Source organism: Podarcis tiliguerta (genome assembly GCF_965153285.1).
Source record: "Podarcis tiliguerta genome assembly, chromosome: 12".
Classification (NCBI taxonomy): Eukaryota; Metazoa; Chordata; class Lepidosauria; order Squamata; family Lacertidae; genus Podarcis; species Podarcis tiliguerta.
This window is the reverse complement of record NC_139545.1, coordinates 55968252-55982572: the sequence shown is the minus strand read 5'-3', so window position 1 is coordinate 55982572 and position 14321 is coordinate 55968252. Positions and strand designations below refer to the sequence as shown.

The window sequence follows — 14321 nt, the reverse complement described above, 5'->3', positions numbered from 1 at the left end:
AGTCTGGTAGTTGTTCTTCTCTTTGACATCTGGTGGGAGGGCGTTCCACAGGGCTGGTGCCACCACCGAGAAGGCCCTTTGCCTGGTTCCCTGTAACTTGGCTTCTCGCAGTGATGGAACCACCAGAAGGCCCTCGGCGCTGGACCTCAGTGTCCAGGCAGACCGATGGGAGTGGAGACGCTCCTTCAGGTATACTGGGCCAATGCTGTTTAGGGCTTTAAAGGTCAGCACCAACCCTTTGAATTGTGCTCGGAAACATACTGGGAGCCAATGCAGGTCTTTCAGGACTGGTGTTATATGGTCCCAGCGGCCGCTCCCAGTCACCAGTCTAGCTGCTGCATTCTGGATTAGTTGTAGTTTCTGGGTCACCTTCAAAGGTAGCCCCATGTAGAGTGCATTGCAGTAGTCTAAGCAGCAGATAACCAGAGCATGCACCACTCTGGCGAGACAGTCTGTGGGCAGGTAGGTAAGGTCTCATCCTGCATACCAGATGGAGCTGGTAGACAGCTGCCCTGGACACAGAATTGACCTGCCCCTCCATGGACAGCTGTGAGTCCAAAATGACTCCCAGGCTGCACACCTGGTCCTTCAAGGGCACAGTTACCCCATTCAGGACCAGGGAGTCCTCCACACCTGCCCACCTCCTTTCCCCAAGAATAGTACTTCTGTCTTGTCAGGATTCAACCTCAATCTGTTAGCCACCATCCATCCTCCAAACGCCTCCAGACACTCACACAGGATCTTCACCGCCTTCACTGTTTCTGATTTAAAAGAGAGGTAGAGCTGGGTATAATCCGCAGGTGTGGAGGACTCCCCACAGAATGTCCCAAATGGTCCACACACACAAACATACCACCTCTGGCTTGTAATGGCTGGGTTGTTTTTTTAATTGTCCTTCTCTTTTTTGAAAACAGTTCCCCACCTGCAAAGACAGCAGCCTTTGAGGAGTTCAAGAACGAGCGCGGCAGCGAAATCAACCGGATATTCAAGGAGAACAAAGCCATCCTGAACGACCGCAAGGGCAAAATGAACGAGGTCGCCCAGAGAATCAACGTGCTCAAAACGGAGATGGACAACCTCAAGCAGGCACTGGACGCCCAGAAAGCTGAACGCGATCAGCAGGGTGAGCAGGGCCTGGGCTGCGTCAGAGAATCTTACGAGTTGGAAGGGACCCGAGGGTCATCTAGTCCAACCACCTGAGAGGGGGAGGGACTCATGTTAAAGTTGGGGCGCGGAGAGATGCTGTGCCATGCCTGCCAACTAGGGAGGGGAAAGGAATTTGATTTGGTTTGCATTTGAACGAGAACCTACCTAAGTCATGCTTTCAGAAGCAATTTGAGAATCGAGGTTCTCCAAATTCTGCAATGGAGTCCTCCCATCAATTTACAAATCCAGGGGGAAACGACATTCCAAGATATATTACACTAAGGGCAATCGCTTGAAGAAATGCGTTTGTCGAAACCGCACACCACGATGTGTTCATTAGGAGAAATCGCCCCTAACACAGGGAATTTTTACGTGGATTTTTTTTTAATCACAAGTTGTTGCGGAAATGGGGAGATGAGAGACTCATTTCCAAGTATGTAATTTAGCTTCCAGGGACGCGGGTGGTGCTGTGGGTTAAATGACAGAGCCCAGGACTTGCCGATCAGAAGGTCGGCGGTTCGAATCCCCGCGACGGGGTGAGCTCCTGTTGCTTGGTCCCTGCTCCTGCCAACCTACCAGTTTGAAAGCACGTCAAAGTGAAAGTAGATAAATAGGCACCCCTCCGGCGGGAAGGTAAACAGCGTTACCATGCTCTGCTCTGGTTCGCCAGAAGCGCCTTAGTCATGACCCGGAAGTTGTACGCCGGCTCCCTCAGCCAATAAAGCAAGATGAGCGCTGCAACCCCAGTCGGCTACAACTGGACCTAATGGTCACGGCTTCCTTTACCTTTTAAATTAGCTTCATGTGCCCTTGAACCTCCTCCCTCACCCTGCCTTGGTGTGGCAGATAAAAATGCAGTTTTATATGCCTCTTGCCAGGCACTTAAATAGATTCCTAGCCCAACAGGAAGATGTGCCTTCGCCACCTTTATGAATCTTTAGTGTTCAGAATTCATTCTGAGGTGCATTTTTCATCCCTCCTTTCTCTCTAGCTGAGCACACGTGGGAATGGCCTTTTCACATTTTAGCCATTTCCCTCTGTGTGGAAGCATTTTTGCTGGTCACCCTGACCTGAGTCCTCCTCCTTTTTTATTTTTTTATTTAAAGTTTTTATTTATACAACAAGAAAAACAAACAAACAAAAAACACAAATACCAAATTATACACAAATTACAAAAATAACCATAGACACATAATATTCTTAGCAAACAATAAAACATCTATTGGTCTTAACACTAAAGACCCAACCTCCCGTCTATTCCATACTTCAAATTCATATTACTTATTGCCAATACACATTTTTTTTTTTATAATTAAACTTCTTCTCATTAAATCTAATTTCTTGTATCTACCTTACAACTATTACTGAAGTTCCTCGAATGCTGCAACAGAATTTAAACTACTATATTTATTTTTCAGATATTCTTTAAAAACCTCCCATTTAGAAACAAATTCCTGTTTTGATTTATTCTTTATTTTTTCTGATAAACCATCTAATTCAGCATATCCTCCTCCTTTTCCTTCTCTATTTCCTTCTCCACCTCCTAGCTCTGGAGAAAGGTAAGGCAGAACAACCGGTCCACTTCCCTGATGCATCCTCCCATAAGCACAATGATATTTGGAATGAGCTTACGCAGAATATATGAGGTTATTGACAATTATGTGTGTGTTAGGACAACAAGAATGGGAAACCGTAGTTTGGATGCCCAAATTGTTACATAGCGAGACATCTGTGTATTAATATGTGGTAATGTAACAGTATCCCCCCCCCATTCTCACTTTCTTTTTTCTCATTCTTATCTTTGAATAAATGAAATTACTCAAATAAAATGAAAAACCATCTATTTTTATCTTTTTTTTTTAAAAAAATCCACTTTAACAATCCAATCAAATCACATCAAATATTCCAAATTATACATATACATATCAAATAATCCAAATATTCTGCCAAATTATAATTTTTTTAATGAGGCTTCCATGCTTCAAGTTCGGAGGGCTCTGATCATCTCATACTTCTACTGCTTTTCTTTTTTTCCCCAAGTGAATTTTTATTGTTTTCCTTACATATTCTTTTCCAACAAATTGTAATAACACCATATATTCCCTTTGACTCTGCCGAGTCACGACCCCCCTCCCTCCCCACAACTGGTATATTTATCCTCTTTCCATCACACACATCATTCTCATATTAGTACTATTATACATTGGAGGTATTATGTCAATCTTGCTAGTGTCTTGACCTCTTTACAATTCTTCTTTAAATATTCAATAAATTTACTCCAGTTATTTTCATAGTCATCTCCAATGGTTCCTCTTAATTCTTCCTGTTGTTGACCTTCTTTCGCGGCCTCTGAGTTGTTCCCATACGCGAATTGAAACAATGGTGTATTTCTGTGTGAATTTTATGTCTATGATTCCCCTCTATAAGTCTGCAGCATCTCCTCACCTGCTGGTGTGTCTGCCAAATCAATCCAAAGGTCTTTTCGCTGCTGGCAGCCGCCATCTTCACTCAGTTTGTTTTTATCGCCCAAATCCTTTAGAGCAGGCGAGTGGGTGGTGAGGAGAGAGGCCACTGGCAAAGTTTATACTGGTTTCCAGTTTCACCAGCCTTGATGAAACTGGTAGGGCTTTCCCCAGACCCCTCGCTTTCAATGAAGAGCAGGTGGAGGACAGTAAAAGAAATGGAGTCGGCACAGGCAGAACTAATACAGGACATTGTATATGCTGCGTGTCTGCCACCAACCACATCATGCTGCGATTGTACCCAAGTCATTGTGGGCCAGCCCATGTGCCCCCCTTGTTGTGACATTTCCCACTTCAAAAGCACCAGCTCAGGAGATGTGCTGATGCACATTTTTAAAAAATAATACTTTATTAAGATTTTCACAAAATAACAAAGAAAACAAACAGAAGAAAGAAAAAGAAAAACAATACCAGAAAAAATACAAAAAATAATAATTAAAAACAATTCCATCTTTCAAAACATATCTTACATTTGCTTGTTTCTCGGACTTCCCCACACCTCCCCCCTTTGTATTCCAGTTCAATTGTTTGTTCAGCAAATCCTTTCCCTCTTTACCTTTATCTTAATTTTGGTCTTGATATTTTAACTTTACCTTTCCCTCTATTAACATTCCATTTTTCTTAGTCTTTCAAACAAAACCCCTTAACCTCAATCCAACATCATTCCATCATTCATTAATTTTACATTGTTTCTGTAAGAAATCTTTAAATTTCTTCCAATCTTCTTCCACCAACTCTTCTCCCTGGTCTGATGCACATTAACTGAACCCAGAGATTTCCTGGCAATTGCTAAATTGCTTGCAAGCTCACAAGCGATTTCAACTCCTCTGTATGCCCCGAGATGGACGGCATCGTGGTTTTGAGGTGCACTCCCGACCCGTAAAACTTTGTTCCCGTTCTTGGACCCTCCAGGAGAATACCAGAGCGAGGACGGACAAATCATTATTGACGAAGAAGAGTTCATGTTGATTATGAAGTTGAAGGACCTGAAGAAACAGTACCGGGTGGATTACGAGGAGCTGAGGAACCTCCGGTCGGAAGTCCAGTATTGCCAGCACCTGGTGGACCAGTGCCGCAACAGGCTGGTCTCAGGTACTGCCGGTGGGCAAAGGGCCTGGCATGCGCTTTCAAGCCCAGTGTGCGCTGAGCATGCGCTAAGCCTTAGCACATGGCCTGCGTTGGTCTTGTTGGGCAGAAGTACAGGAAATCCATGTTGTTGGTCTCATAGCAGGCTTCCTCAGGTCAAAAATAACATATTTTTTGCTCTTTAAGACTCACTTTTTCCCTCCTAAAAAGTAAGGGGAAATGCTTGTGCGTCTTATGGAGCGAATGCAGGCTGCGCAGCTATCCCAGGAGCCAGAACAGCAAGAGGGATTGCTGCTTTCACTGCGCAGCGATCCCTCTTGCTCTTCTGGCTTCTGAGATTCAGAATATTTTTTTTCTTGTTTTCCTCCTCCAAAAACTAGGTGTGTCTTATAGTCTGGTGCGTCTTATAGAGCGGAAAATACGGTAGCTGGAACAACCAGAAGCTTTTAGCTGGTTGGAGGGCTACGTTCAGCGCCCCCAAGCATCTTCAGAGGCTTGGAATAAGGCAGAGACAGAGAACCCCAAACCGGAAGGGCCTGAAAATACTCTGGGGGAACAGATGAAACCTTCCAGATTCTTGAAAGAAATTATGATAGCAACAGGCTGAAATTAGAATCACAGTGCCCTTAGTTCGCACAGGTCCCACTTACTGAACACAATGCATTCCCGAAATCATTTGTTAGAGGAGAGTGTTTGCACAACAAGTCCACAATTTCCATTATTTCCTAGGGGACATTTCTAATGCGGAATTTGTCCACTCCCCCCCCCCCCCGGTTTCTTTCTGAAATCACTGCAGCCTATCAGTAAAAGAGAGGCAAAATTTAAAAACTGATTTGCCTAACCTCCCCACCCTCATTTGTTAGATTTTTCTGCTCTTCGATTCATATGCCCTTGTTCCCAGTACGTTTCTGAGCACAATTCAAAGTGTTGGTGCTGACCTTTAAAGCCCTAAACAGCCTCAGCCCAGTATACCTGAAGGAGCATCTCCACCCCCATAGTTCAGCCTGATCACTGAGGTCCGAGGGCCTTCCGGCGCTTCCCTCCCTGCGAGAAGCGAGGTTACAGGGAACCAGGCAGAGGGCCTTCTTGGTGGTGGCACCCACCCTGTGGAACGCCCTCCCATCAGATGTCAAAGAGAACAACTACCAAACTTTTAGAAGACATCTGAAGGCAGCCCTGTTTAGGGAAGCTTTTAACGTTTAATAGATGGTTGTATTTTAATATTCTGTTGGAAGCCGCCCAGAGTGGCTGATGAAACCCAGCCAGATGGGCGGGGTATAAATAATAAATTATGATTATTAAATTATTATTCCTGCTTTCTGCCTGAAAGCGGCTGCCACTCACCAGCAAAGCAGAAAAAAAGGAAGTTGACTGTTTAGATAAGTGAATCCACAGAGCGTAGTGAAGTTTGGGCATAATTATTTAAGTGCAGATGAGTGAATTTTCAGATAACAAGCATGCGGATGGCGTGACTTGCGTGTTTTGATTGATGGTTACAGACAGGCAAAATGGACTTGGTTGCTCAAATGCAATTTGAAAAATACACAAAGAAAAAAACAAAATACATGCAATATATATGATGTAGGAGATAACTGACCATATGTCCACCTCCTTTCAGAATTCGAAATCTGGTACAACGAGTCCTTCCTCATCCCAGAGGAGGTCCAGGAAGCCTTAAGGCCTGGGGGAGCCATTAGGCTTGGCATGATCCCAATTAACAGAGTCCTAACTCTGGTAAGTAAAGCCGAGCAGTGGCGTAGCGTGGGGGGTGCAGGGGGCCCCGGCCGCACCGGCCGCAACATCTGGGGGGTCGCGCTCACACTTGCAGCTCTCTGCCCCTACCTGGCTCACTCACTCTCTCTCACTGCAGTGCTGGCTGTGTGAATCCGATCCGAGCCGTCGGGTCGCCGCCCACTGTGGAGGGGAGGGTGCCAGGCGTGCGGTGCGGAGAGAGAGCGAGGGACTATCTGGGGGAGGGACAGTGCAGCGGGGGGGGGGCGCAAATTACTTGCCTTGCCTTGCCCCGGGTTAGGGGGCACAAATTACTTGCCTTGCCCCGGGTGCTGACAACCCACGCTATGCCACTGAAGCCGAGACGCATACCTGGGCCTTCCTCGCCCTGTTTCACTGATCAGCTGCTAAGCGCTAAACAGCTGTTGGCACCCAAGAGCTGATCCACACTGGCAACTGCCAAGTTGTTGCAGCCCCAGAAAACCCCAATATCTCTTGCAAGAATCCCTGTGCCCTTAGGAGGGGGAGAAAAGGGATGTGTTTGGGTGTGTGTGTGTCACACAATGCACAGTGCAAGATTCATTGAAGGGAAGATGACCTTTCCTATCTTCTGAAGGACACACCATGATTTATAAGAGAGGAAAAAGGAGGTCTTTCCCGATTCCTCCCTCCACTACACACTGCTTGGTGTTGCAACTAAACATTAGGAAGAGCTTCCTGACAGTAAGAGCTGTTCAACAGTGGAATTTGCTGCCAAGGAGTGTGGTGGAGTCTCCTTCTTTGGAGGTCTTTAAGCAGAGGCTTGACAACCATATGTCAGGAGTGCTCTGATGGTGTTTCCTGCTTGGCAGGGGGTTGGACTCGATGGCCCTGGTGGTCTCTTCCAACTCTATGATTCTATGATTCTATGAACTATACGATACGGTAATCTTTATTGTCATTGTCCCATACAGAACAACGAAATTGAAAAAAAATCTACACCAGACATTCAGAAACCAACACGCCTGCTATCCCAGCCTGGTTAGCCCCCTAAAAACTCTGATACCCCATAATTAAATACAATATACTCCCACAGAGACTACCTTAAAGGTAAAGGGACCCCTGACCATTAGGTCCAGTCGTGGCCAACTCTGGGGTTGCGGCGCTCATCTTGCTTTACTGGCCGAGGGAGCTGGCGTACAGCTTCCGGGTCATGTGGCCAGCATGACTAAGCCGCTTCTGGCGAACCAGAGCAGCGCACGGAAACGCCGTTTACCTTCCTGCCGGAGGGGTACCTATTTATCTACTTGCACTTTGACGTGCTTTCGAGCTGCTAGGTTGGCAGGCGCAGGGACCGAGCAATGGGAGCTCACCCCGTTGCGGGGATTCGAACCGCCGACCTTCTGATCGGCAAGTCCTAGGTTCTGTGGTTTAACCCACAGCGCCACCCGTGTCCCAGAGGCTACCTTACACTGCATTTAAAACCAAAATTGCATTTGGATAGAAACTGTTTCTCAGGCGGCTAGTCCTAGTCTTCTCAGGGCTCCCTGCATCTGTTTGACCATGCCTTCTCCTCCTTTGGAGTTAGAGATATTTGGCGCATGCATCAGCCAGGTAGACCGTCTTTCCTTCCCACTTCTCCCCTGGTGGGGCAGGGCACCGTTTTGTGGTGTGTCCCCCGTCCCAGTGCCAAAATGTCTCGGGCTGGCCCTGCTTCCCATCATCCGGTAGGTCAAATTTGCTGTGCGCCCCACTATTTTATTCTTGGCTTTTGCATTCCTCTCTTCTTCAGAGCCAGTGTGGTGTAGTGGTTAAGAGCGGTAGTCTCGTAATCTGGAGAACCGGGTTCGATTCCCCGCTCCTCCACATGCAGCTGCTGGGTGACTTTGGGCCAGTCACACTTCCTTGAAGTCTCTCAGCCCCACAGTGTTTGTTGTGGGGGAGGAAGGGAAAGGAGAACGTTAGCCGCTTTGAGACTCCTGAAGGGAGTGAAAGGCGGGATATCAAATCCAAACTCTTCTTCTTCTTCTTCCAGGATGAAGACGAACAGGAGAGGTTTGAGCGGATGCAGCAGGAAGTCCTACCGTTCTGCCCGGATTCTGTCTCCTTCTACAATGCCAAAGCAAAGGTGGACCGGAAGGTAAAACTGAGAACCTCTAGGTTCCGCTGGTTCTGTATCAGATGCTGAAGGGAATCAGGAGATGGCCATTATCTAATAATAATAATAATAATGATGATGATGATGATGATGATGATGTGGTACCTCGTGTTAAGTACTTAATTTGTTCCAGAGGTCCGTTCTTAACCTGAAACTGTTCTTAACCTGAAACACCACTTTAGCTAATGGGGCCTCCTGCTGCCGCCGCGCCGCCGGAGCACAATTTCTGTTCTCATCCTGAAGCAAAGTTCTTAACCCGAGGTAACATTTCTGGGTTAGCGGAGTCTGTAACCTGAAGCGTATGTAACCTGAAGCGTCTGTAACCCGAGGTACCACTGTAATTTATTTATACCCCACCCATCTGACTGGGTCTCCCCAGCCACTCTGGGCGGCTTCCAACCAAATATCAAAAACAATACAGCGTTGGACATTAAAAACTTCCCTAAACAGGGCCGCCTTCAGGTGTCTTTTAAAAATAAAATAGTTGTTTATTGCCTTGACATCTGGTGGGAGGGCATTCCACAAGCCGGGCGCCACCACAGAGAAGGCCCTCTGCCTGCTTCCCTGTAACTTGGCTTCTCTCAGGGAGGGAACCACCGGAAGGCCCTCAGAGCTGGACCTCAGTGTCTGGGCTGAACGATGGGGGTGGAGACGCTCCTTCAGGTATACAGGACATGTATTTTTAACTCTTTCTGAGTTTTCCAGAGGCATCTAGCTGGGGCTGTTATTTTACAACAGATGGACCCTTGGTCTGATCCAGCCGGGCATCTCTTGTATCCTTTGCTTTCCAGGGATGTAGAGCTTCTGGGTTTTCTTGGGGGCATCCCAGTCAACACAGCAGGGCAGGGTGGGAATTTTGACCGCTGTGAGACTGGATGGATTGATTCAGCAGCCAGGCTCTTCTTATCATCCCATTAATGCCCTATAACGGATCAAAGTTGGTGCCTGCGTTGATCTTACGGAAGTAAAATCAACAAAACGATGTCCCTTATTAGACCCGAGCAGGAACATAAAGGCATTGAAAGGTTTCATATTTCGCAGAACCTTTTGCCCCACAAATAACGAGCAACCGGTGTGTGAAAAGGTGGGGCGGGTTCTTGGGTGTTCATCTTCTGTTTCGGTCTCATCCGGTTGTGCAGACAAAAGCTGATCAGTCGCTGCTGGTTAGAATCCAGAGGGCGGGATGTTGCTGCTGGCTCTCAGCTTGCAAAACAGAGATCTGTCCCAGTATGTGATGGCCTGGGACTCCGGCTCGGACTCGGAACCAGAAGAGTCTCAGTCTACATCGGATCCTTTGCCTCAGGCATCATCTGAACCAAGTCTGGGGCCTGATCCTGAAGAGCCCCAGTCTGCACAGGTTCCCCTGCAACAAGCACCCGCTGGGCCGAGTCCGGGGCCTGAGCCTGCCCTGGCTCCAGATGCGGGTGTTATGTACTGAAGTTCTCACCTTGGGCCAGCAGGGGGATACTGTAGATAGTTCTGCAAATGAAGAATCACTGTGTCGTCTGATATGTTCGCCCACAACTTAACACTGGCAACGAGGATGGGATCGATGGACATCAGAGCACAGCCAGATGCAGCCACCCTCTGAGCGGATCTGAAACACTGAGCTGAATCACTGAGTGAAATCACTGATCGTCACTTTCGATCCTTCATTTGCATATCTATAGTATCCATCCAATCACTGGACGTCACTTTCGATCCTTCATTTGCATAGCTATCTATAGTATCCATCCAATCACTGAACGTTACTTTCGATCCTTCATTTGCATAACTATCTACAGTATCCCCCTGCTGGCCCAGGGTGAGAACTTCAGAACATAACAGCGGGGATGACCTCGTTGCCCTCAGCTGCGCCATCACTTACAGCTGCTCCACTACCGGTTGGGTCAGGGGAGGCTGAGGCGGCCTCTGGGTCTAGTAACTCACCGACGTCTCCCAAGCTGCAGAGGCTCAGGTCGGAGAGAAGGAGAGACCTGAGTACAGTGGTACCTCGGGTTACATACACTTCAGGTTACAGACTCTGCTAACTCAGAAATAGTGCTTCAGGTTAATAACTTTGCTTCAGGATGAGAACAGAAATCGTGCTCCAGCGGCGCGGCAGCAGCGGGAGGCCCTATTAGCTAAAGTGGTGCTTCAGGTTAAGAACGGACCTCTGGAACGAATTAAGAACTTAACCCGAGGTACCACTGTACTCACAGGAGGAGTGCTCGCCTTCGGGTGAAACAGGGAGGTGAGTCGCTGGGGGATCAGGACCGGCCGTTACCCTGACAAAGATAAAAGGCTGTCGGACCCTGCCCCAGGTTGCGGGAGCAACATTGCTGTGTGCTAGATCCTGTACCTGTCCTTGCCTGGTCTCCTGCCTCGTGTCCTGCCTTGGCCCTGTCGGACTGACTCCCAGCAGAACCTTCGGATTCTGGTCCGGTCCTGGACCGCGTTTCACGGCTTACCCCTGGGCCCAGCACAGTAATTCCAGCAGGATGTTAGCATGGCGCAGGCCTCTCCCCGCGTTCACCTGCCCATCGAAAGTGGCAAGCGCTTTGCTAGAATAGTAAGCAGACAAGCCAGAGTGTAGCCGCTCCTAGAAATGATTATTGGACAACGGAACCTACAATAATTCATACACAACACTGCAGCTTAATTGGCAGCCTTTTGCCGGCAGAAATAGGTCAGGATGAGGCCGAAAACGGACGCAGAGGAGCTTGTTCTGCACTTCAGCACTCTATAAATACTCAGAGGCCTGAAAAAAGTTCGTGCTTGTTTGAACTATTGGTTTGAATGCTGAATCTATTTTTGCAACTTACGTCAAGGTTAGGGGTGGGGGAAGTTGGAGTATTAAAAGGGATGGGGAGAAAAGGCCTAGGAGAAACAGAGTGGGATTTTGAGCACTGAGCATCCCATCCAAAATTACTGTAAGCCTCCCAGGCCTTGACAAGAAACCTTCTAATACCCCACATGGGCTGGAGGCTTAAATAGATTTTGTTTTAACTGAAAGCCAAGATTATCAGGGCTCTAAAAAGCAAGATCTTGCATTCCTCTTATTTCAAGGCATTTTTTTGGAAGACTGCTTGCACCCTAAGACTGCCAGGAGTAACAGCCCTGTCTCTTTCTCTATTTGAAAGCACAAATATGCTGGAGCCATGTCTACCCTTGAGCAAATGCGGAAGAAGCCCGGATCCGTCCAAGCTGCGGTGAAGAACAAGCCCCCTTCCGTCCTCAGCATCGTGTAGCAGAGCCGGACCGCGCCGGGTCTTATTTCTTACGGGTGGAACTAAAGAAATGGACCTCTGAGCGCGTCAAAACATGTTTTGTTTTTGGAATAGGCAGAGAGTATAACAGACGTCTAGGGAATCTACATTGTTAATAAGACTTGTACATTTCACCATATGGTATTCACAGAGATTGGTAATAAATTAGTGAGAGAAAACTTATAAACTTTGCTGAAAGTGTTGGAAGAAGACCCCGAGTTCTGCTGAGGGAGGTGCGAATGAAGATTTGTCGGTGGGAGGAAAGGCTCTCAGGCTAGTTTCTCACCAAATCTCACCCCGCAAAAGCAAAACAGGACTGTAGGCTTCTTTGATAATTTGGATGTTCTCATAGGTAATGCAATGACTCCAGAATCCCTCAATAATAATAAATTTTATTTATACCCCGCCCTCCCTGGCCAGAGCCGGGCTCAGGGCAGCTAACACCGATAAAATAAAATCACAGTAAAAACATAATAGGGGAAAAAGAGAGGGAGGGGAGAAAAAAAGCAATTTAAAATACAGGTTGAAATGCAATTTAAAATGCAGCCTCATTCTAAAATAGCTCATAAATCAAGACCATAAGGGGAGGGAAACATACGGGTCAGACCAAGTCCAAAGCAAAGGCCAGGCAGAACAGCTCTGTCTTGCAGGCCCTGCGGAAAGATGTCAAGTCCCCAATGTCAATGAGAAGGGGATGCTGGGAGTTGTGGTTGGGGAAGGCTGAGCTAGGAATCCTACCCTCCTTATCCTGTTGCTGATAGGCAGAGAGAGAGAGAGAGAGAGAGAGGAAGACGAGGGCTTCATTCAAACACTTCTCAAGGATGGGGCCAATTCCCCTCTAAAGAGGAATCTACCTGGACGCTTTTGTTTAGGACTGCATCCTTTTGTCCTACATGTTCCTTCTGCCATCTTTGTAGAGGAATTTCCTCCCAGCGACCAAGGGCTTCAGAAGAGAGCGGGGTACCCGTTTCAGGGCATATCCTACATTTCAGGAAAAGTCCATAATAGGGGACTCAAGTCTCCAAATTAAGCAGCTCATTGTTCTTTTCTTTTTTCATTTTTTTTATTGATTTTCACAATTTCAAAACACACACACACACACACACACACACACACATACATCCTATTTAGATCTTGGTAACATTATTAAGTGACTTCCTCAAACCCCCTTGGTTGAATTTCATTGCATCTCATTTTTAACAGTTTCCCAAAATCGATTTTCTCAAAAAGTTAACTTGGGTCACTTAACCTCTTTCATTCGTTCTAGTTTGACATTAAACACCTTAAATCTTATCCTTACATATTTAACTCCTAAGCCTATCGATTTATTTGCAAGCTCTTCCAATTAAGTTATCTTAACGTATTGAACTAAGTAATCTTTAAATTTCTTCCATTCTTCCTGGTACTACTCCTCCTTCTGGTCGCGGACTCTTCCAGTCAGGTCGGCCAGCTCCCAAAAATCCATCATCTTCATCTGCCAATCTTCCACTGTTAAGCAGCTCATTTTTCAGTGGCGTGGACTGTTTGAAGAGGCAGTTCGGTGAAAGGGTGGCCCGACATTACCTGTGATTGCTCTTGGAGCAGACCTTCCTCTTGAATAGCGAAGGTCTTGACACTTGCTCCTCTCTGTGCCCCTGAAAGATGGGCGACTGGAGGGTGATGGGCAGTGTAAGGGTATCAGGGGGTTGCTCGAGAGCAATCAGGCAAATGCCTCCCTGGTCTGTTGTAAAGCCTTGTTATTGGTGCCAGAAAAAACCTTCACCATGCAGAGCGCCACTATTCCGTGGCTGGCTCATTCACTGGCAGAATCCGTGAGTGGGCGGTCCTTAAACCTTCCCCAGCAGAGTAGTTTCTTAACGCCCAGTCTGCGCCTCCCCTCTTGGCGCGAAGGCTTACTGCGCTGGGAGGGCGTGGGTGACGGAGGACCTCTCTCCTCCCCGCTTTGCCCAGGCAAGGTGTCCTGGCACCGCCTCGCCTCCTCCGAGCCCTGAAGCTCCTCTGCACTGGAGGTGTGGTTACTCTCCTCCGCTAAGGAGGTGCTGCTTCCCACGATCTTTGGGGGCTCTCTGTAATCCATCCGGCTTTTCCCCTCTCGCCCCTGAGCCGATGGCCGTTCCCAGACAGGCAGGGAAAGCAGTTTCCTTCGCCGCAACACGAGGGAACTGCCACCTCTGCACATGGTTCTCTCTGTACCTAGAATCATAGAATCATAGAGTTGGAAGAGACCACAAGGGCCATCGAGTCCAACCCCCTGCCAAGCAGGAAACACCATCAGAGCACTCCTGACATATGGTTGTCAAGCCTCTGCTTAAAGACCTCCAAAGAAGGAGACTCCACCACACTCCTTGGCAGCAAATTCCACTGTCGAACAGCTCTTACTATCAGGAAGTTCTTCCTAATGTTGAGGTGGAATCTTCTTTCTTGCAGTTTGGATCCATTGCTCCGTGTCCG

At 47.5% G+C, this 14321-nt stretch overlaps 1 protein-coding gene across 2 annotated transcripts in view; it reads left to right on the top strand.

Annotated features, from left to right (window-relative positions):
* KIF9 (kinesin family member 9) overlaps positions 1-12057 on the top strand; it is a 41762-nt gene extending 29705 nt beyond the window's left edge. For both annotated transcript variants that reach the window (XM_083406270.1, XM_083406269.1), the window contains 5 exons: positions 915-1123; positions 4581-4760; positions 6373-6488; positions 8500-8604; positions 11745-12057. In XM_083406270.1, the coding sequence (XP_083262396.1) occupies positions 915-1123; positions 4581-4760; positions 6373-6488; positions 8500-8604; positions 11745-11852 (718 nt within the window). In that variant the 3' untranslated portion in view covers positions 11853-12057. The remainder of the gene's footprint in view (positions 1-914; positions 1124-4580; positions 4761-6372; positions 6489-8499; positions 8605-11744) is intronic.
* Positions 12058-14321: the final 2264 nt, after the last annotated feature.